Source organism: Eublepharis macularius, chromosome 2 (assembly GCF_028583425.1).
Source record: "Eublepharis macularius isolate TG4126 chromosome 2, MPM_Emac_v1.0, whole genome shotgun sequence".
NCBI lineage: Eukaryota > Metazoa > Chordata > Lepidosauria > Squamata > Eublepharidae > Eublepharis > Eublepharis macularius.
This window is the reverse complement of record NC_072791.1, coordinates 128,638,890-128,659,247: the sequence shown is the minus strand read 5'-3', so window position 1 is coordinate 128,659,247 and position 20,358 is coordinate 128,638,890. Positions and strand designations below refer to the sequence as shown.

At 39.7% G+C, this 20,358-nt stretch overlaps 1 protein-coding gene across 3 annotated transcripts in view; it reads right to left on the bottom strand.

Annotated features, from left to right (window-relative positions):
- NUCB2 (nucleobindin 2) overlaps positions 1 to 18,898 on the bottom strand; it is a 50,007-nt gene extending 31,109 nt beyond the window's left edge. For 2 of the 3 annotated variants that reach the window (XM_054971469.1, XM_054971471.1), the window contains exons 1-2: positions 17,428 to 17,494; positions 966 to 1,109 (exon numbers count right to left, since the gene is read on the bottom strand). In XM_054971469.1, coding sequence (XP_054827444.1) covers positions 966 to 1,109; positions 17,428 to 17,469 — 186 coding nt within the window. In that variant the 5' untranslated portion in view covers positions 17,470 to 17,494. Of the gene's footprint in view, positions 1 to 965; positions 1,110 to 17,427; positions 17,495 to 18,678 lie in introns of those variants that run through there. The other variant, XM_054971470.1, reaches the window with a different exon arrangement.
- Between the last annotated feature and the right edge of the window lie 1,460 nt (positions 18,899 to 20,358).

The window sequence follows — 20,358 nt, the reverse complement described above, 5'->3', positions numbered from 1 at the left end:
AAATACCAATTAAGTAAAGGAGTGAGGAGCAGAGAGAGAGAAGTGTTTCTTTTCACACAGACATGAAAAATCATTAAAAGAGCAAATTCTGCCAGCTCTCTGAATAGCTTCCTCCATGACTGAACTAATTTTACAGCTAAGATGTTGCTACTGTTGTCAGGCTTTATTTGAGCCACAATTCATTACAGTTTCACCTCAAGTTCTTCAGTCCTGGAACATGTGGAATGATAACAAAGAGTCCCGATGCATCTAGGACTAGGAGGCAGAAATTAGAGATAGATTCATTTCTTGATTCTCGTCCTTAAAGAAATAAATCACTGACAAATTATTATCGTGTTTGTGAATTCTAGGTCAGGAATTGGGAGCCTTCGTTAAAAGATAGCTGGGGTTCAAACTGACACTCTGATTTCCTATTCATCAAAGAAAATCCTTCTGCAATCCAACAGTCGAGCTGTAGAGGTCTTGGTCAGTACTCAGCAAATGATGCCAAGACATTATTTGCTGAGAAGCACTGATCACCACTCACCATGAACACTTATCCAAAGCCCAAGCCAATCCCCCTGCAATGACTTTAGGGCAGAGGTCGGCTGAGAATTACCAATTTCTCCTTACTGATATTCTGGTAAATATTTAAGTAGTGTCTGTCAACATATATTTTTCCTTAATCTTTTTTCTAAACTTAAAAAACTAGATGCTTCTATACAACAAGTAATGCGGTTGTCTACATCAAAAATTTAAAAATTATTTCATGTCTTTGATTCCCTGTTTTCTCTCTTTGCCTGCACCATGTCCTTAAAATTAGGAGATCAAAAAACAAAGGGACATGACCTTGCATACTACAGATGTCACTAGCTGGTATTCTTATACTCCTTTCTCATCCAAAACATTACAGTAGCTAAGAAACTTTTAATGATGCTGATGAAAACATTACTGGCATTAAAGATTTTTTTTTTTAATTTACTTACTGGATTATCTACTTTTGCACTTTCTATTTGTTCTTCCCCTTGCACTTTTGTCTTGTCTACATCAATAGGCACTGCTTCCAGTGTAATTACAAGATACGTCAGCAGCAACACACACGATTGTAATAAAAAGGTTCTCCATTTTATCTGAAATAAGACAGCACTATTTTAGTACTACACTTCATTTATAGCAATCACATTTCACATGACAAAAGTCATAACTTCAGAAGGAAACAGAATTCCAGAAACATAATTTCTTCCTTGTAATAGGAGAGTCTTAAGAGTTGTAGTTCTTCTTAATGGAAATGCATCATAAGAATGGTCAAAAATGAAGTAGCAGCATTACCAAGCAGGATGAGAGCAGCTGAAGACCTGTAATAATTATTGCAACGTTTCAGATTTACAATTCAAGAAATGAACATCTCATATGCAATATGTTTAGCTGTGGAGTCTTCTGTACATACACAAACACACAATCTTTTAGCTCACATTCTTCCCACTATAATATGATCCTCAGTACCAAGGCCCAGTATTAGCTTCATTCAAAGGATGAACTGCACAGCTATTGTTAAGCCTATGAAAGAAGACCATGCTAAAGGAGTAACAAGCTCACCTACTCCTTAACATCTGCAGTATAGCGCTGTAGTACAAAGGTCTGTTAGCCTCTTGCGATGAAAACCTCACCAGGGGTTGCCATGAGTCAACTCAGACTTGAGGGCACTCTCCACCACCACCACAAAGGTCTTATAGTGCTGACTGCTGAGGCTGGGGCTAAATGAACAGGAAGCTATTGATGTTCCTGTCAACGTGAATGGTACAGTGCACAGAGCACAGATATTTTTACAATCACCTCCCCCTATACTGTATCAGTGAATTTGGGGGTGAAATTGGGGTCAGGGTTTGTGCAACCCATAGCAAGCATCTCTAACCAACTCTCTCTCTCTCACACACACACACACAAGGACATCATTAATGGCTGTAAGGGCTCTTCTCCCTTTGTGCTGAATGAATGGTGGAGGGGTGGTAATTAGGGTAGGAGAAAAATTATTTTCCTTTCATCCTAATTCATCCCCTAAAGGCTCTTTTTAGAGATTGATAGTTATGTACCTTATGGAATATAGGCCTTGAGCTCAGCCCCCCGCCCCCCGCCCCCCACACACTTTATTCCTCTCCAGGACACTATGAATTATTTGGAACATTTTTGGAACCATCAGGTAAACTTCTCTTCCTTATTCCATTTTTTCTTTCATTTTTTTATTGCTGGCACTAACTTGACCCCAGCAGTCCATGGTTCCTAGAGGGTAACAAGCATGTCACTGGGCGTCTCTTTTCCCGCACTTTTATATATTTGTAAATTGATTTTTTCCTGCTTCCCTGAGAAGTCTTCTCAGTTCCCTACTTTGTCTGATCCTGTTGCAGCAACTTATTCTGGAGTCTACTTGACTACAGAAATTGCAGCAAATTTACAAATTAACCAAGAACAAAATCATTTTATTAATCAAAGAGAGGATGCACCAGCCGTTTCACATTAGCTCCCTGGCAAAAATGAAAATCAACATGTATCTATTCCTACCAGTGAAGCTATCTCCTCCCTGTCCAGAAAGTGGCCATGAGAAACCTGTCCACTAGTGAGAAAATGCCTATCCTTCTTGAGCCAAAAGTCATAATCAATTCAGGAAATATTACCGGCTCGGTAATACAAGATCCTTTGTAGCAAGGAACTGATGGCCAGGGACCCGCAGTCTTCACATCTTAAGTTGAAACTTAGCTAGGGTTGCCAGATCCCCTTACCCTCTCAGCAGGAGGCTGTAGACCTGGCACCTACCTGTGTTGCTCTCCATGTATATGCTCCCGGCCAGCATGATGGCATCATTTCCAGGAAGTGATGCTGTCGCACAGGCCACAGTGGAAGCCCTTCCACACTCCACAGGGGGTCAAATTGGGCCCGATTTCGAATTGAGCCGCTGTGGAGCACAGAAGCACTCCCACACACTGTAGCGGCCCATTTCAGGACGAATCCAATCCACTGTGGCGTGTGGGGGCACTGCTGCACTCCACAGCAATTCAGGCCGACTGGGATCCGATTTGAGCCAATTCAGGCTGAATCGGGTCGCTGAGGCAAACTCCACAGCATTTCAGTTCAGGAAAAATTGGGCTGCTGTGGCATGCAGCGCTGGGAGCGCTCTCCTGGAGGTGTGTTCCTGCCCCACCAGCCAGGTAAGTGGGGGCAGGGGTGGAGCATGAGGGGATTCCCCTGCCCCCAGCAGGGAACTGGCAACCATAAACTTAGCTGGGTGGTTCTTTTGATGAATAAGAAGTTTTTGCAAGATTTGTTAATTGGTGAGCTACTAAGGGAATAAAAGGAAAGAAAAGGAAACTTGCCTGATCCTGCTGCAGCAGCTTATTCCCTGAGTAGTTCCAAGGAAGGAGCAAACGAGCTGGAACTTTCTAAGCTATGAAATGCATACATGAGAAATAGCAGCAGCTGTAATGGAATGGAATAATTTGGCAACTGATATGAGCTACTGTTTGAAGCAGTTTGTTTACTAAAAAACTCATGCCCTATTCCAATCCTATTCTGGTGGGTTTTTTTATTTTAATAACCTCTTAAAACACTTCTAATAAAAGAAGACTATGCAATACTGGCATAACATTATGATTTGCACTACTGCCCCAGCAGCACACAGAGACCTAAACTCAGTAAACATTGGTTGTTGGGGGTTTTCCGGGCTGTATTGCCGTGGTCTTGGCATTGTAGTTCCTGACGTTTCGCCAGCAGCTGTGGCTGGCATCTTCAGAGGTGTAGCACCAAAAGACAGAGATCTCTCAGTGTCACAGTGTGGAAAAGATGTAGGTCATTTGTATCTACTCAGGAGGGGTGGGGTTGAGCTGAGTCATTCTGTAAGAGTTTCCCAGGGTGTGGAATGCTAATGGCGGGAGGCTTCACTGTATCCTGAGGCGGTTCTTTTGCATATGGATTGGTGCTTGATGTGCTAATCTTCTCTGCAGGGCTATTGTCGGGTGTGGAGTGTTTTGTTGGCCTGGTGTTTTTCAGAACTGGAGCCCATGCTCTGTTCATTCTTAAGGTTTCTTCTTTCCTGTTGAAGTTTTGCTTATGCTTGTGAATTTCAATGGCTTCCCTGTGCAGTCTGACAAAGTAGTTGGAAGTGTTGTCCAGTATTTTGGTGTCCTGGAATAAGATACTGTGCCCTGTTTGAGTTAGGCTATGTTCAGCCACTGCTGATTTTTCAGGCTGTCCAAGTCTGCAGTGTCTTTCATGTTCTTTTATTCTTGTCTGGATGCTACGCTTTGTGGTCCCGATGTAAACTTGTCCACAGCTGCAGGGTATACGGTATACTCCTGCAGAGGTGAGGGGGTCTCTGCTGTCTTTTGCTGATCGTAGCATCTGTTGTATTTTTCGGGTGGGTCTGAATACTGCTTGAAGGTTGTGCTTTTTCATAAGCTTTCCCATCTGATCAGTAATTCCTTTGATATATGGCAAAAACACTTTTCCTGTAGGTGACTGTTTTTCCTTGGTTGTTTGATTCATCCTGGGTTTGATTGCTCTTCGGATTTCATTTCTGGAGTAGCCATTTGCCTGAAGTGCGTGGTTTAGATGATTAATTTCCTCATTGAGAAAGCGCGGCTCACATATCCGTCTTGCACGATCCACTAATGTTTTCATTATGCCTCTTTTCTGTCGGGGGTGGTGATTGGAGTTTGATTGGACAATACATCAGTAAACATTGATTAACAAGTGTTAGAGTCAAGTTTTCTGAAGCCAACTTTTCAGTTCCAACTGATTTGCTGTAACACTTCCAGCATCACCTACCTAGGGTAAATTTATGACATGTCAAGTTAACTTTGGCAGGTTTATATTTAATTTCCTGATATACACTGTGTTATGGACAAGAGGCTGTCCTGATACTGAAAGGTAAAAGTCACTCAGCGGTTTCATCCTTGAGCCTAGGGGAGCACTATCCCAGCAGCCTCCAATCACTTTTCGGGGGGGGGGGATGGAATGTTGGAGGGAAATGCAGCAGCAGTGCAGTCGGTCTCTGCATCAACGAAAGAGCAACCACCACAAAAGAAAACCCTTCCCAGAGTAAAAAAGTCACTACTCATATAACAATAATAAATTTAGCGTTAAAGTGCAAATAGTGCTCTACTATAAATATAATCAATAATTAATCAATCCATTAATATCATTCAATAAATATCCATAAATAGAAAGAAGTCAATAAATACAATTTTCACAAAATCATCAAACAGGGCGAGTCTAAACATGAGCTCCTAGGTTTAAAAGTCAACAATCTAAAGAAGATTCCACACGGTCCTAGTGCAATATCTCAGTATGAGTATATGTTCATTTCCAGAGAAGTAAAGTAGTCCTGTAAAAGTTGTTATACATTTGTAGAAGCTACAGCTCACAAAGATGCCGCCTACGGGTTTTGCCAGCATAAATTCATTCCATCCCATTTCGTATGTCACTTCTTCACAGGCTTCTCTATTTCATATAGACATCAAAATATTCAGTCAATTCAATTAGTAACCACCATGTTGGTCAAAGCAGACGGTCTAACTTTTAAACCTAGGAGCTCATGTTTAGACTCCACCTGTTGGATGATTTTTTGGAAATTGTATTTATTGACTTCTTTCTATTTATGGCTATTTATTGAATGATTATTATTGTTTTGATCATTGATTATTATTGTTTTGAATTATTGTTATATTGGCAGTGACTTTTTTACTCTGGAAAGGGTTTTCTTTTGTGGTGGTTTCTCTGTTTCCCAGAGTGCCCTCAGTGGCTTTAGCAAAAGAGCATACAGTATCAAGGGTAGCTTTGCCTGGTAGTGTGGCAGAGTGGTTTCACTCTACCTCCAGGAAAGGACAGAGCTGGGAGGACTGTCTCTAGTGATGAGTCTGTCTCTTAGAAAAGGACAGGCTTGTGTGGGTGAAATCCTGTGTATGTGTCAAAATTTCTAACTTGGGGAAAGCTTGTTTGTACTTGAAAGCATCAAAGCATTAAAGAGAACTAAAATCACAATCTGAAGCCATAACTAGCTTAAAGTTATGTGCCTCGGCCAAGTTTCTCCTTTGAATGCTGGGAGACCTGGGCTACTTATCTCTTCTCTAAAATCAGTCTATACATAAATAAATATTCTTTGTTATTTTTATAAACCTTATGCTTCAGAGATCTTATGACAAAACTTACCTCACCGCAGAGAAGTCTTTACACTCATTACAATAAGAACATCTAGCTAGCAACTGAGGGGAAGGTTTACATTTCAAAACAAACCTCATTCCCTGTGCTGTGGCAGCAGAATAGGAGCCTGTTCCGATAAAGAACAGGCAAGACAGACTCATGGGAAAATTTATTTATTTATTCGATTGTAGTCTTTTAACCGTTTTTAGGCAATTTCCTCAAAGTAAGAGTGGGATCTGTGTGTTTTATGATTCTCTTCCTCCCTTTGTTTTTGTATTCAATCTCTCAAGCAAGGATGGAAAGCTACCATCATTTTTTACTGCTTGTGCATCAGTAGGTCTAGCTAATAAAGATGTATCTTCTTTGTTTGAACCATGTGTACGCCACTGCTTGAACTGTAAGTAAGGATCCCTTTTAAAGGCTAGATTTAATGGCAGTACGTTAAAACTGTCCAGGATCAGCTTGTAAGTTGCTCCTGGAAAATTCCCCAAACTTTTAGGATGCTGTGTGGGTTCCCGCAGTTGGAAGAAAAGGCCCTATCACGAACAGATTTCTAGTTCTTGCCAAAATTAGGATTTTTGTTAAACGTAATGGACACAGCACAATGCAGTGGTTAGAACAGAGATCCCAACTTTTTTGAGACTGCAGGCATGTTTGGAATTTTGAGAGGGAGTAGTGAGCGCCACCCCAAAATGGCTGTCACAGGCGGTGGAGCCAAACCTACCCAATACCTGCCTCATTGCTTTGCAAAAGAGTTGCAGGGCAACTGTGCCGGACACATGAAAATGCCTTATTCTCTGAATCAAGCTTTTAATCTGTCAACCTTAGTATTATCTGTACTTTGATTGAAAACATGGTCCATCACTGGGAGGACAGCAGGCTTTGAGAAAAAGGAAATCTCAAGGGAGGGAGGAAAGAAGGTGAAATGGAACCATAAAATGGTTAAGGAAAGCCCAGGTACCTACCAGTCTTCCTATGGCTATGGCTACTATTGCATCCACCAAAAATCTATTCATTTGAATGAAGGCAGCCAACAACAAGCCCTGCCTTACAATGGCCCTGCCTACTTCATAAATAGCTTGGTGAACACCAGAGGAAGTTCTAGCAGATGCCATAGTATCTTTGGGTGCCATGCTGGGAACCCTGGGGGCTGGAATGTCAGATAGGATCCAGGACAGCCTGGTTTGAATTCTCTCATCTATGGAAGCTCATTAGATAACTTTGGGCCAGTAACTCTCTGTCTAATTTACCTCAGAGGGCTGTTATGAGTGTAATGACAAAGAAGAGAACAATATGGTAAGCTGTTTTGCATCCCCATGGGGAAGAAAAGCATAAATATGTAAAAATATAAACTGTTGCCTACATCTGCATTGCAATGCAAAATACACTAGGCTTTCAATCAATTGTAACAAAATTATTACAAAAGCTAAATTAAAGGTTCAGATTGCTATATACTGTAAAAATGCGTTACTGTACAAGTTAAGCAGCAAAAAAACCCCAAAAACCCAGAATCAAAGTATTCCTCAAACCTGCCTTCAATCTGAGTAACAATCCTGAGATATAAACAAATTGAAATAAATAGGATTATTTCTACTCAGCAGGCAGTAAATAGAGACAGAGGTAATCATAAATACATTTACCGAGAAGGAAAAACCACTGAAATCAGTAAGAAGATCTTTACAACTACTTATGGGACAATAAGTAATTCTATTGGCACCCCTAGTACTTTTCTGGAAGCAAAACATTCAACCATAGCAGTGATAACACTGCGGATGTTGGGGCTGAGTCTAGGGAGAAGTAATCTGGGAGGGATGTTAAAGAATTAGGAAGTTGTCTGGGAGACCATGGCCAATGCTGTTGTAAACTTATTCCTATGCCACCATGACTGGATCTTCACTCACATCTTCACCAAAACACAAAGGTTTTGAAACATTGCAACTGGTTTCAGATTATGGGCATGAAGTAGGATTACTCCTGATTGGGAAGGTCCCAGAAATTTGGAGGTGAAGCCTGGGAAGGGAGGGAGCTTAGTGGAAATGTGATGCCATAATAACCACCCTTAGAAGTGTCTATTCCCTCCCTGGGGGGACTGTATCTCAGTTGCCTGAAGATCAGTTTTAATTTTAGTAGAACTCCAGGCCCCATCTGGAGGTTGGCAACTCTGGTATGAAAACAGATACAAATGAAATGACTAGATGGCATACTTTTCCCACTTGTAATAGTTTTGATTTGATTATTCAGACCAAGTCATTGAAAGCCTGCAGTGATTCATGGTGTTTGCCACTATGAACAAATACATCATTAAGTCTGTGGTTGCAGCCTTAGTTCACCAATAAAATGTGGATCTCTGCTAAGTATATTGAAAGATCAACAGAGTACACACCAATTATTAGGGGTTCACATTAGCACAGTAGCAACTAGTAGCAGCACAAGGAACATGTCACTGGATTCAAAATGACATATTCTGAAATTATCTATACTGACATTCCATGTTCAAGAGGTAGGGAATGAATCACTTTGATTTCAGATAAGCATTTTTGTGAATCACAGCTCTGATGTACAATACACAAGAAAAATGAAGCCAGTTGTTATGACAATTATACCTTGGAAAATGATACTAAGCAAAAGGGAAAATGTAGTTTTAATCCTCTCCCTTTTAATTCCCCCCTCCTATGCATAAGAAATATTGGCCATGGTCCAAATGGAACATACATTACAGAGTTCCTTCCCCAGGTCTCAGTTTCCCCATTTACCAGAAATTCCTTCTCAGCCACATATTTAAGATAACTCCCTAATGGTACGAGGGAGACAATTTAAATATTACAAGCAACATAAATATGGAGGGGGAGCCCTTTGGCCCTGACAGAAGGGAAAACTGTAGACTAGCATCCCTTTAACAGTGGAAATTTATGAGACTTCTGGAGATGGGGAAGGAAGGAGTATAGCTATGAATCTAAAGGCTTGATTTGTTTTTATATTGATACAATCATCATAAATTGCCAGCCACTTTGTGCAGTACTCCGGAGAAGAAGCATAGAAGTCTTCGAAAGAAAATAAATAAAACAAGACTACTGGTGGGTTTAACAGGTGGTATATTTTGATAGATTAATGAAACTCTTATTCAAGAGTCCTTTAAATATTTGTCTGAAGATGTCAATGCCAGGCAGGTATTGGAGTCACAGGAGCCCTGACCTTTAGCATGCTAAAGCATTAGGGAAAGGGGCTAATCCTCCCTGCCATTTCCCCCAACTGAAAATGGCTTCAAGCTGGTATAAGTCCCAGTAGGGGGGAGAAGGGTTCCCATATTAGGTGTGAAAAGAGTTAAAACCCCTTCCCCCTAAACTAGTTCCATTATGCACATCACTGTTCTTTCCTGTGCAGTTGCTTTTTAAGTTTATGTTACATCAGGAATCCTATCATCGAACTCCAACATTACATGTAGTCTGGCTCCAAACAAAACATTTTATCTATTATAGTGTTGCCAGAAACAGCTTGACAACTGACTGACATCCAGGGACTGTGGACATCAGAGAGTGATGGCATGATATCACTTCCAGAGAAAACCAGGAAGTGACACCAGTCCTCTCTAGGGATCACCAGAAACTATGATAAAATCAGGGTTTCCCTTGATGTCAAGCCACTCTCATTCTCCCATTGCCACTCCAATTTCTCCCACTGCCGCTCCAAGTAGCAGTGGAAAGAGGGGGTTACCAGTGAGAGGCCTAGCAACCCTAATCTACTACAAAATGGTTTGTCCTGTGATTAGGGATGAACAACTGAGATAGCCTGCTAATTTAGGTGTTCCACAATCAATCCAGTTCTTCCAATTTAGGTGTTTCACAATCAATCCAGTTCTTCCAAGTCCCTTTATGTCTGGGCTGACAATTGCTGTAGGTTTTTAGAAAGCAGAGGCCTAAAGTTAAAGACCTGGAAGAGTTGATTTTCATCACAGCTTGGATCAGAGAAATGTTATGCTTAGAAAAAGACAAGTAGTGGGTGCTGCTTGGATATGGCTGCCACAGGTCTCTGTTGCAGCACTGAGATTCACATACATAGAATATGAAGTTTAAAAGAGGAGAAATTAACTATTCAGCACTCCATGCCACATACCAATGACACAGAGCAAACTGGATAAGGCACCTCATTCCAGAAGCATTTCATGCCTTTTGTCCCATTAGCTGCATGTGTATAACTGTTCCCATGTAGGTTAATGGGTACACAGGTCTGATTGCTTAGATCACAGCATTGTGCATCCTTAGTACTTCTGTCCAAAGGTCGTTTTGAAATAAAGGACTCATTTTTTCAGGTCTGACTACTTAATTATCAAATAGCTTAGGGAGGATGCAGCACAAAATAGCTTAACAGATATTCTGCTATACATGAAAAACATTACACTTCAGTGGTTCAGCACATATTTGTATACAAGATATCCCAGGTTTTGTTCCCAACATTCCACACCAGGCATCTGAGAACTTGGGGACTTGCTGCCAGTCAAAGTGAACAGTCCTGAGCTATACAGCTCAGTGGTCCAACAATATAGGGCAGCTTCATACGTTCATGTTTAGAAGTCTAATAAGATTAAAAATTAAACAGTAAATTCCAATTTTATGTCATTACAAAGTAAATTGCATATGGACTCATTACCTGAAAAATCATACTGCTGGGGCCTACACAGATCTCCAGGACAAAGAGTTTAAGAGGAAGAAATCAAAAGTGTTTTCATAAGCTAGCCTTGACTGCCGAATATACTGTTTGAGTCATATCAGTTTTCTGACTGCAGATAAAGGGGGGGTAGTGGTCATGGATGCAGACGATTATGAAACAGAGATTTATAGACAGCTAAATGAGATTAAAAACTTTAACAGACTCAAAGATGACCTAGCCAACACAAAGCTCACCTTATTAAAATAGTGGTGGACGAGGCTTTACTTTTGGGGGACATTTTACCAGCCCTCCACAAGGCTCTCTTAAAAGAGGATTATAAAGTTCCTACATTTTGTGTGTTACCTAAGGTGCATAAGGGTGAACGTCCACCTAAGGGAAGACCTATAGTGTTGGGGAACAATTCTCTATTAGAGAAGGTTTTGTCACAGGTTTTGTCACAGAAGGTTTTGTTACAGGAAGAATGTAGGTGGATATTTGAGCTACAGATGTTAAGCCCAAGAGGCTTAAATCAAGAGTGGGACTTGTCATGTTACCTATAGGGATGGCCCCTTTAAGATAATAAAACAGTAAGGCTTTTAAAGAGATGTATTGGAGATCTGCCTCCACACTGAAGTGTTTGTTCACTGCAAATAAGCCGACTAGGTTAGACGGGAACAGGATAGAGAAGTGTGAGTTTACAGTGAGTACTGAAAACCTATATTTGATATTGGTTTGAAATTAGTATTTAATTGAGTGAAGAGATTTCATTGTATTTTTTGAATTTAGGATTAATTGTTTGCCCTTGAAAAAGCACAAATGTGCAAAACAGATGTGGCCAATAGTCTGTAGGGCGTGGACGTCCGTTTGAAGAAGGAAAACAGCATGTATAGAACAGTTATGTGAAGACTTGTCCTGCACTTTGCACTTTACTTTGACATCATCTACCTCATCTTTTCCAAGGAAGTTATACATCAGTTGTGGACCTAAGAGACTGCTTTCCTTGAGAAACACCCAGAAGCTATTCCATCAGCAAGATTTATCAGCTTATATAATTCTATCTATCTATCTATCTATCTATCTATCTATCTATCTATCTATCTATCTATCTATCTATCTATCTATCTATCTATCTATCTATCTATCTATCTATCTATCTATCTATCTATTGTTATTGATTAGGACATTTGTTTTCTTGATGCACTTGTAGCACTGAAGCACCTTTAAAATTTAAAATACAAAAAATCCAATTTATTGTATGGTTAAGAAATCCAGTACCGGGAGTTTTTTGAACAGTAGAATCCTTGGGCTGCCGAGGACAGCATTAACAATATAATGCTGAAGTAATATATTTCATCAAGAGAACTTTGATTGAAACATGGAGCTAGAAAGGAGGCTGAGAGTCATCAAGTCCAACCCCCTACACAATTCAGGAAAATTCATAGCTCCCCCCCACCTGCCCTAGTGAACCCTGATCAATGCCCAGAAGAAGGCAAAAACCTTCCAGTGTCTAAACTTGGGGACCAGCATACAAAGCATGTGCTCTAAGATAAACTACAGCCCCTCTTTTACCTGGAGTAATGATAACGGAAAAAGTGTACTCAGCACCATGAACTCTTGCCACTAGAAGCTGTTAGTTTCCAAGGTGCCACAGAAGTTGCTGTGAGAAAAATATGTCAGCCTTCTTCATCTTTGTAATAAATTATGTCATATAGGAATTTAAGTTTTGTAAACTGTAAATATACCGAATCAATAACAAGCTTAAATACTAAACATCATGTACATTTTGTGGTAGAAAGAAGATCACAAATGTAAGACAGTTATGAATTACCCCCAGATGTGTCACATTATGTAAAAGAAGTTGTCTTCACCAGAAAATACACAGTATAGTATAGTATAGTATAGTATAGTATAGTATAGTATAGTATAGTATAGTATAGTATAGTATAGTATAGTATAGTATAGTATAGTATAGTATAGTATTTGAGATTGTTATGTAATTTATGCATTTGCTAACAAAAGAATTAAAAATCTGAAAGGGTAGGTTTATCAAAAAAAAGTACAAAAATAGAATTAAAATTACTTAATATGTTCAGTTATTTAAAGGATTTTCTATGCGGTTTTTTCCAGAGTCCCATGGCAGCTTAAAAGTAAAAACAATGCCATAAAATCATAAAAGCATCAAATTATCAATATTTAAAAAGCCACCAAAAAAAAGCCAGGACAAAGAAAGAGCATAACAAAAACTGAGCACCCTGAAAACCACCACAAAGCAGACCACAGATCCTAAGACTGCTAAAAAAATATTAAACCCTTGGTTAAAACCGTGGTTAAAAAGAAATGTTTTGGTTTTGCACCTCAAAGACATTATGGTAAGCACCAGGTGAACTTCAAGAAGGAAGGACATTCCAAAGGCAAGGTGCTACCACAGAAAATATGAGCTCTAGCTGCCAGTGCCACCTGATACTTCTCTGACTGTGGGAGCAAAGACAAAAGGGCTTATGAGGCAGATCCTAATTGGCAGGCTGGACACTACAAGAGCAATAGTTCTTCAAATAGCCTGACCCCAAGCTGTTTAGCTCCTTAAAAGGAAAGAACACTCTGAATTGTGCCCAGACTGGTAACCACTGACAATTTTTAAGCACAGGAGTGATAAAATCCTTATCCATTCTGTGACAATAGCCTGGCTGCCACATTTTTAAAGAGTTTATATGAATTGACAAAAAATATTCATTTTACCTGATGTAAGGTAGGTCAGGCTGAGTGTGTGTGCCTGGCCCAAGGCCACCAAGATAGTTTCCACGGCAGAAGGGGTTTTGAACCTGGGTCTCCCAGATCCTTGTCTGCCACTCTCACCATAATACCATACTGGACTGAGCTTCCATGAGGGAATAGGAATGTAATAAATTATTTCAAACTACGGGGAGATATGGCCATGCTCTTCAAATCCCAAGGGCGAGGATTTGAACCTAGGGCTTGTGATTTTTCTAATGTCAAAATCCTTACTCTGCAAACCCACAAATCATCAAATCATTATTTTCTAATTCATACAAAAAGTCTATAAGGGGTTTCTATTCAACAATAAACAAACTTATTGTCTTTACTCTAATCAGTGATGTAAGTTTTGCCATTATTGCTAATTCCAACACATTTACTAACCATTCCTCTATTGTAGGCAATGTTGGACTCTTCCAATTTTCTGCATATAATAGTCTCACTGCCGTAGTCATATATAAAAACAAAGTTTCATAACTTCTTTCCAGCTGAGTATCCATTAGCCCCAAAAGAAAAGACTTCCATGATCATTACTCAATACCTACCAATTAAAGTTTTAAATGAGATTTAATATATAAAATAACTTCATTTCTCTTTTTGCTCTCTTCTAAAATAAATTCTTCACCCAATGCATTATAAACCAAATATTTTATATCTCTTTTTCTAATATGAGTCTCTTGTAAACAAATAATATCCTGTTTTAAGTTTTTTAAAAAAAATACTTTTTTCTCTTTCAAGGGGCATTTGCTCCATAAATATTCCAAGTTAAACCTTTACAATCCATATTATGGATTAAATTAAAAATTAAATAAAAATTTAAAAATTCTTTTTTTGAAAAGAGCCAGCAGAGATCACTCCAGAGGGGTCAGATTCTCTCACAGCCGTCCGCTGCCTCTGGCATGCCAGACTGTCTCCTGTTCAAGAGCTTTTACTCTGCTGCCCTCGCTGCTTAAAATTTTGAATTAACCAAACCTTGGCAGGGCAAAGGCTCTGGAAAAGGAGATGCCAGAGGGCTGTGAGAGAATCCATCCCCTCCAGAGCGATCTCCGCCGGCTCTGTTTTTCAAAACTATGCTTCCCAGGCCTGGCTAACATTGTATCTTCCAACACATGAAGAACATGTGTCAAAAGTATTGTGGAGACAGATGCTGAGGTAAGACTGAAGATAGCAAGCAGTGAATATGGAGTGTTTCATTCTTTATGTTTAAAGAACTGTTTTTATCTTATTGTTACAGGTGATTTTGTGCTAAGAATAAATTTTACAGATGGCTAGTAGAAAACAACAGTTGGCTACCGAGCTCAGCCACAATTTGTAGATTCCTGAAAGCAGCAGTACTCCCCGCCCCCCTTATGGGTCTCAAGATAACCTAACCTGCTAGGGCTGGTTTCCACAAGGAGGTAGCATGCAGGGATCTCAAAATCCAGGCAGATTCATATGGGTGGGGTCCGTTCTTCAAATAAAATAAAAATGTTCAAACCAAACACCAAACTACAATTTTGATATACATGAGCAGGGAACACATGAGTCTGATAGATCCTTGGATTCATTTACCTAACGGTAAACTGCTGTTTGTTTGAACCAAGCCTTAGCAATCGGCGCTTTTTTTTCTTCTTAAAATACCTTGTTTTCATTTTAATTACTGAATTTGTTAAGTAACAAACAAATCTCCAAATAAAGCAAAGCTTAACTCAAAAGTAGGAGCGACGCATTCCTATGTTTAAAAGCTACGTTTTAAAGATATCCCACCATTGTAATTTATACAATAATAACATATTCTACTTGTACAGTTAACTTTCCACTTTATCTTTTCTTGCACACCTTTATCTTTTCTTGCACACTGTGACATAGTGACTGTAATGGAAATAGAAGGAATATAAGCAATCTTCTAACCCAACCTCCTGCCCTATGACAAAATGTCCTCTATTCCAAACATCTTTGAAACTGTTTTTAATCCAAAATAACAGGTTTCACAACCTTCTAACGTAGGTCCTAATAATTAGCTTTAACATAATATTTAGCAGTTTCAAATCTTTTTTTTTCTTATCCTATCAATCCTATCAATTCCAGAAGCATCTTAATGACATATTTTAGACACAATCAGAACAGTCTTTTTCTAGGCTAAATCTTACACAGAAAATATTGAAACTTTGAAGGCAGAGACCTTACTAAAGCTATTTCATACTGTTTCAACATGTAACTGTCAAAACGTGGTTTTACTTTGTTACCTCATCATTACTACAATTGAAAACCTCCATTTTCAAAAACAAAAACAATAGAAATACTTAAAATACTAATATTATATGTTTATCCTATTATTCATACAAAGAATACAGTATCCATGGTTATCCTCAATACAATTGGCCTGGGTGGCCCAGGGAAGCCTGATCTCATCAGATCTCAGAAGCTAAGCAGTGTCAGCCTTGGTTAGTAATTGGATGGGAGATCTCCAACAAAGACCAGGGTTGCAGATGAAGGAGATGTCAAACCACCTCTGTTAGTATCTTGCCTTGAAAAACGCACTAGGGTCACCATAAGTCAGTTAAGACTTGACAGCACTTTCCACCACCATTAGATAATGACTGGCCCAATATCACCTGGCAAACTTCAAAACAGTGCAAAGAAACATGCCTAGGTTTGTCCAGTCCAAATGTGAATGCTACTAGTTACACCTGTACTTGTATAAACTAGAATTCTATGCTTTTTAGAACAACACCCACAAATGTGCAGAGTGGTTAAAATGGACAGGTCCCTGCCCTGAAGGAGTTTACGATCTAAACCTAAGAAAAAGAGAAAGGGGGTGGGGGGAGAAATGGGACAGGAGGGATGTATGTGGGAAACTTTCTGTGACATATACTTAAAACATAATCATAGGTAGGAATTAAAAAGGCTTTGAAGGGTGTATTATCTATATGATGAAAATTTAGACTATTGGAGACTTTAAACATTTCTGGCACAGTCGCATACTAGAAAAAGGAAAGATACAATAGAACGTTTTTTAAAGTATGTTCGCTTTTGTGGTTTGTATGGTGTAGTATAAAACTTCATGATAAACGAGGTCTAAGTAGCCTTACAGAACTGCTGGTCAACCAAAAATGGAAAAAGATTTCAACACAAGTGCATCAACCAACCTTTGCTAGTCTTAGGATCAGACCATTTCAAAGTTGGAAATACTGTATTCAACATAAGGACTTGGATTTTTAAAATTTCCAAATAAGCCTCACATTAATTGAACAGAGTAGATATTGGAACAGTTTCTTTGCTAATGTGATTATCACATTAGAAAAACTGCATTTACTCAAGCTTCCTGTAAATCTTCAATATTTACCAACAGGTGGTTTTAGGCAACGTATATCTTGTCTAAAACTATGACTCAGCCTTAAACTACTTAAAAACTCAGTCAGGTGATTTTTGCAAATGAAAAAAAAGCTAGAAATTTTTGGCAAGGTTATAATGTTAAAAGCATCAGCAATAATTCAGTGTTCAGTGCTTTCATTTATTATTTCCTACTATTTTAAAAGGAGACAAATTGTCATCATTTTGATGACCCAATCAAACATACTAGCAACATTCTGCCATTGAAAGATGAGTACCCCAGATGCTAATATGACAGCTAGTTCTGTACCTGCAAATTTCTCATATACTGTTTCCTAGAACTCCATTAAATTTGGTGTGACTGACTTGCAAGGAACTTTTTAAGAACAAGACAGACTGGTGTCAGAATATACAGCCCCAGACCCAAGCAAAGTAAACCTATGATAATCAGATAGCTCACTCTTAAATTTTGGTTACTATATATCCATTTCAACAACAATGACAACAACAACAATCAGAAATCTTGTGTACCTTAAACCAGGACTTGACAAATCCAGGATGCCAGGTTGCCATGGCTCCAAAAAATGTCACTGTAGCACTACAAATGTAATCAAATGGACACTGCAGTGTGAAATGGTTTAACAAATAGTTACTAAGAAGTTTCACACATACACAAGCCTCAACTGAACAGGAGTGTAAGATTTTCTCTTAATATAACTATCTTAATTAAACTGTGACTCACCCTCCTTTAAAAGTATTAACTTTCTTGGCATAACTAGTTAGTGGTCTCTGCATTTTTCCTGATTAAAAAAGGGCAAATTATTTATATGATCTGAAGAGAAACCAGAGTATGCATTTTTCCTGATTAGATGTGAATTTAATACACGTACATTTCATTTTTTATTTTCTATATCTCATAGCCCCTTGATCCTGTTTTCAAACCTCTCATATAAAGTGACTGCCCAAGAAGGATCCACTCATAACATCCAACATTGTTTCTAGTTCACAAAAGAGGTTGTGCTGAAATACAATTTTGATAGTCTTTAAGAGGCCACAAGACTGCTGTTTTTGTTTGTCTGTAACAAAGACAGCCACTCCTCTGGAATAATTATCATTGCAACAAATAATGCAATAAGCACCTGACTACTGCTTCAGATATTTTTGTGCTCCAGAAAGGAAGTATTTGTTGTGGTAAATTTTCACGTTTTATAGTTAGGAAAAATCTGAAACATAACACCTAGACAAGTTCCTTTTGTCTATCCCATTAGTGTACCCCTACTGCAGAGATTTATTAAACAGCATGATGAGTCTTCAACTGATATCGTTCTACTGATATTTTTAGCAGATTTCCTTTTCTCTAGTGAACTGACGTCACCTAAGGAAGCTTACAAGTCATTCATTCTGCCACTCTAAGGTGAGCATCTCACATGCTAACCTCTTTGACAAGTCCTGTCTCATCAGTGTGTCTAATGGAACAGTTCTGCTTTGGCATTCACACTTTCCAAATGTCCAAGGGAACAAACCCTCCCATATCAGAAACAGGGACTTGGGGACACCACGGCTCCAGTCCCTTAAGTTAAAACAGATCAGTCAGCCACCACTCCAAGGGCTCCTAAGGGTGAAAGATGCTACAAGAATAACCTGTTGGGCAAAGATGGAACTGGGAACTACTGTACCTGGCCACACAGCTCTGCACGCTCAGGGATCCAAGAACAAGGAGAAGGGGGGATCCCAATACACAGCCAGCTCACCCCTACTGGGCCAGCATTAGACAGACCTTACCTTTAGCTGGCTACGATGCATAGCTGTGGAGACAAAATAATCCTGAGCGCCTTTGCCTTCAGCTGATGAGCCTTTCCCCTTCTGTGAACGCCAGGAGAGAAGCAGCCCTTACAACTCACAGCAATAGTAACACAACTGCCGGGCGCTTCCTTCTACCCTTCCTTTTTATTTATTTTAAAAAAAAACCTTCTTTTCTCTTTCTCTCTCTCTCTCTCTCTCTCTCTCTGCTGATACACCCCCTTAAACAGCTCTCCCGCAAAACCTAGTTCCCGTTCCCATAGCAATAGGTACCACCTCTTGGTGTATACGGATTGGCGGAGCCTGCTCTCCTTCGGGGCATCGCGTAGAATTACGATTGGGCGGCTGCAAGACAGCCAAGTTCAGCTGTGCAAGCTGGGAAAATGGTATGAAGGTGCGTTGCGCTGCTGAAGGTACGTGGCGCTAGCGAGAGTGGGTGGAACGAGCTGTATTATCGCAGCGACGTTCCATGCCGGCGGAATGGTGAACGATGCGGAGGAGAAGCCAATGGGAAACCCCCGGAAAGCTCTTCCTGAGTCTCCCCTGGTTGGCTGTTCACTGACAAGGAGGAGGGGAAAGGTGGGAGATCCTTCTCGTTGGATCTGCACTGCTACCTTTGCCCCCGCACAGGGAATCTAGACTTGGAAGATGCCGGATGGGATTAAACCTGCGTCTTCGCTCCCCCTCCTTGTAGCCTGCTCAATGAGAAGGAATCTCAGTTTGATTTCCATTCATAGCTGGAAAACTGAGCGGTGACTGACGAAGGTTTATGTGGAAATAAATGTTGTTAGTGCCACCGGACTTTACTTGTATTTTGTTACAACAGATACGGCTGCCCCTTTGTAATCGACTGGCATCTTTGTCCCCTGCTCAATACCTAGAATTTTTCCATAGAAATAAGTGTGGTTAGCAAGTGGCAACTACAGAGTCCAGTAGAACTGATACGTTATGGCAGCTCTGTAGAATGTTATTTTCTCTAATATCGTGTTGAAAATAATTGTATTTTAAACAGCCCAATTACATTTAGGATGGTTTCGATTAATGTAGTTTTGCTTCTGTGTTTTCAGTGCTGAATCACGAAATTATACGAGCACTTCATAAATGTATGCACTATTTGAACTACTGGGGTCTTTCCAGTAAAAAAAAAAGTAATTACCAGCACTATGCTTTCCCTGCCACAGAGGTAGCATCAGTGAGTGATATAATCGACTATTCTTTCACATTTGCCCATAGGCTATTTGGAGGAGTTGTTGGAGAGTGCCCTCAAGTCATAGCTGACTTATGGCAACCCTTGGTGGGGTTTTCATGGCAGGAGACTAAGAAGTGGTTTGCCATTGCCTACCTCTGCAACCCTGGACTTCACTGGAGGTCTCCCATCCAAATACTAACCAAGGCCAACCCTGCTTAGCTTCTGAGATCTGACAAGATCAGGCTCACCTGGGCTATCCAGGTCAGGGCTATAGTCTCTTTATCACTCTGGAAAAAAAGATGGACATACTTTTCTTTTTAAACTCATCTGTGTTTTGCACTGTAAACATTGTTTTAATAAATGCTCTGCAAACGTTTAGAAGCACTCATCTTCTTAGTGAATGTCCTCACTAAAAAGAGATTCTTGAATTAATAGGATGATGCACTTCAGGATCATATGTACTGGATCATATG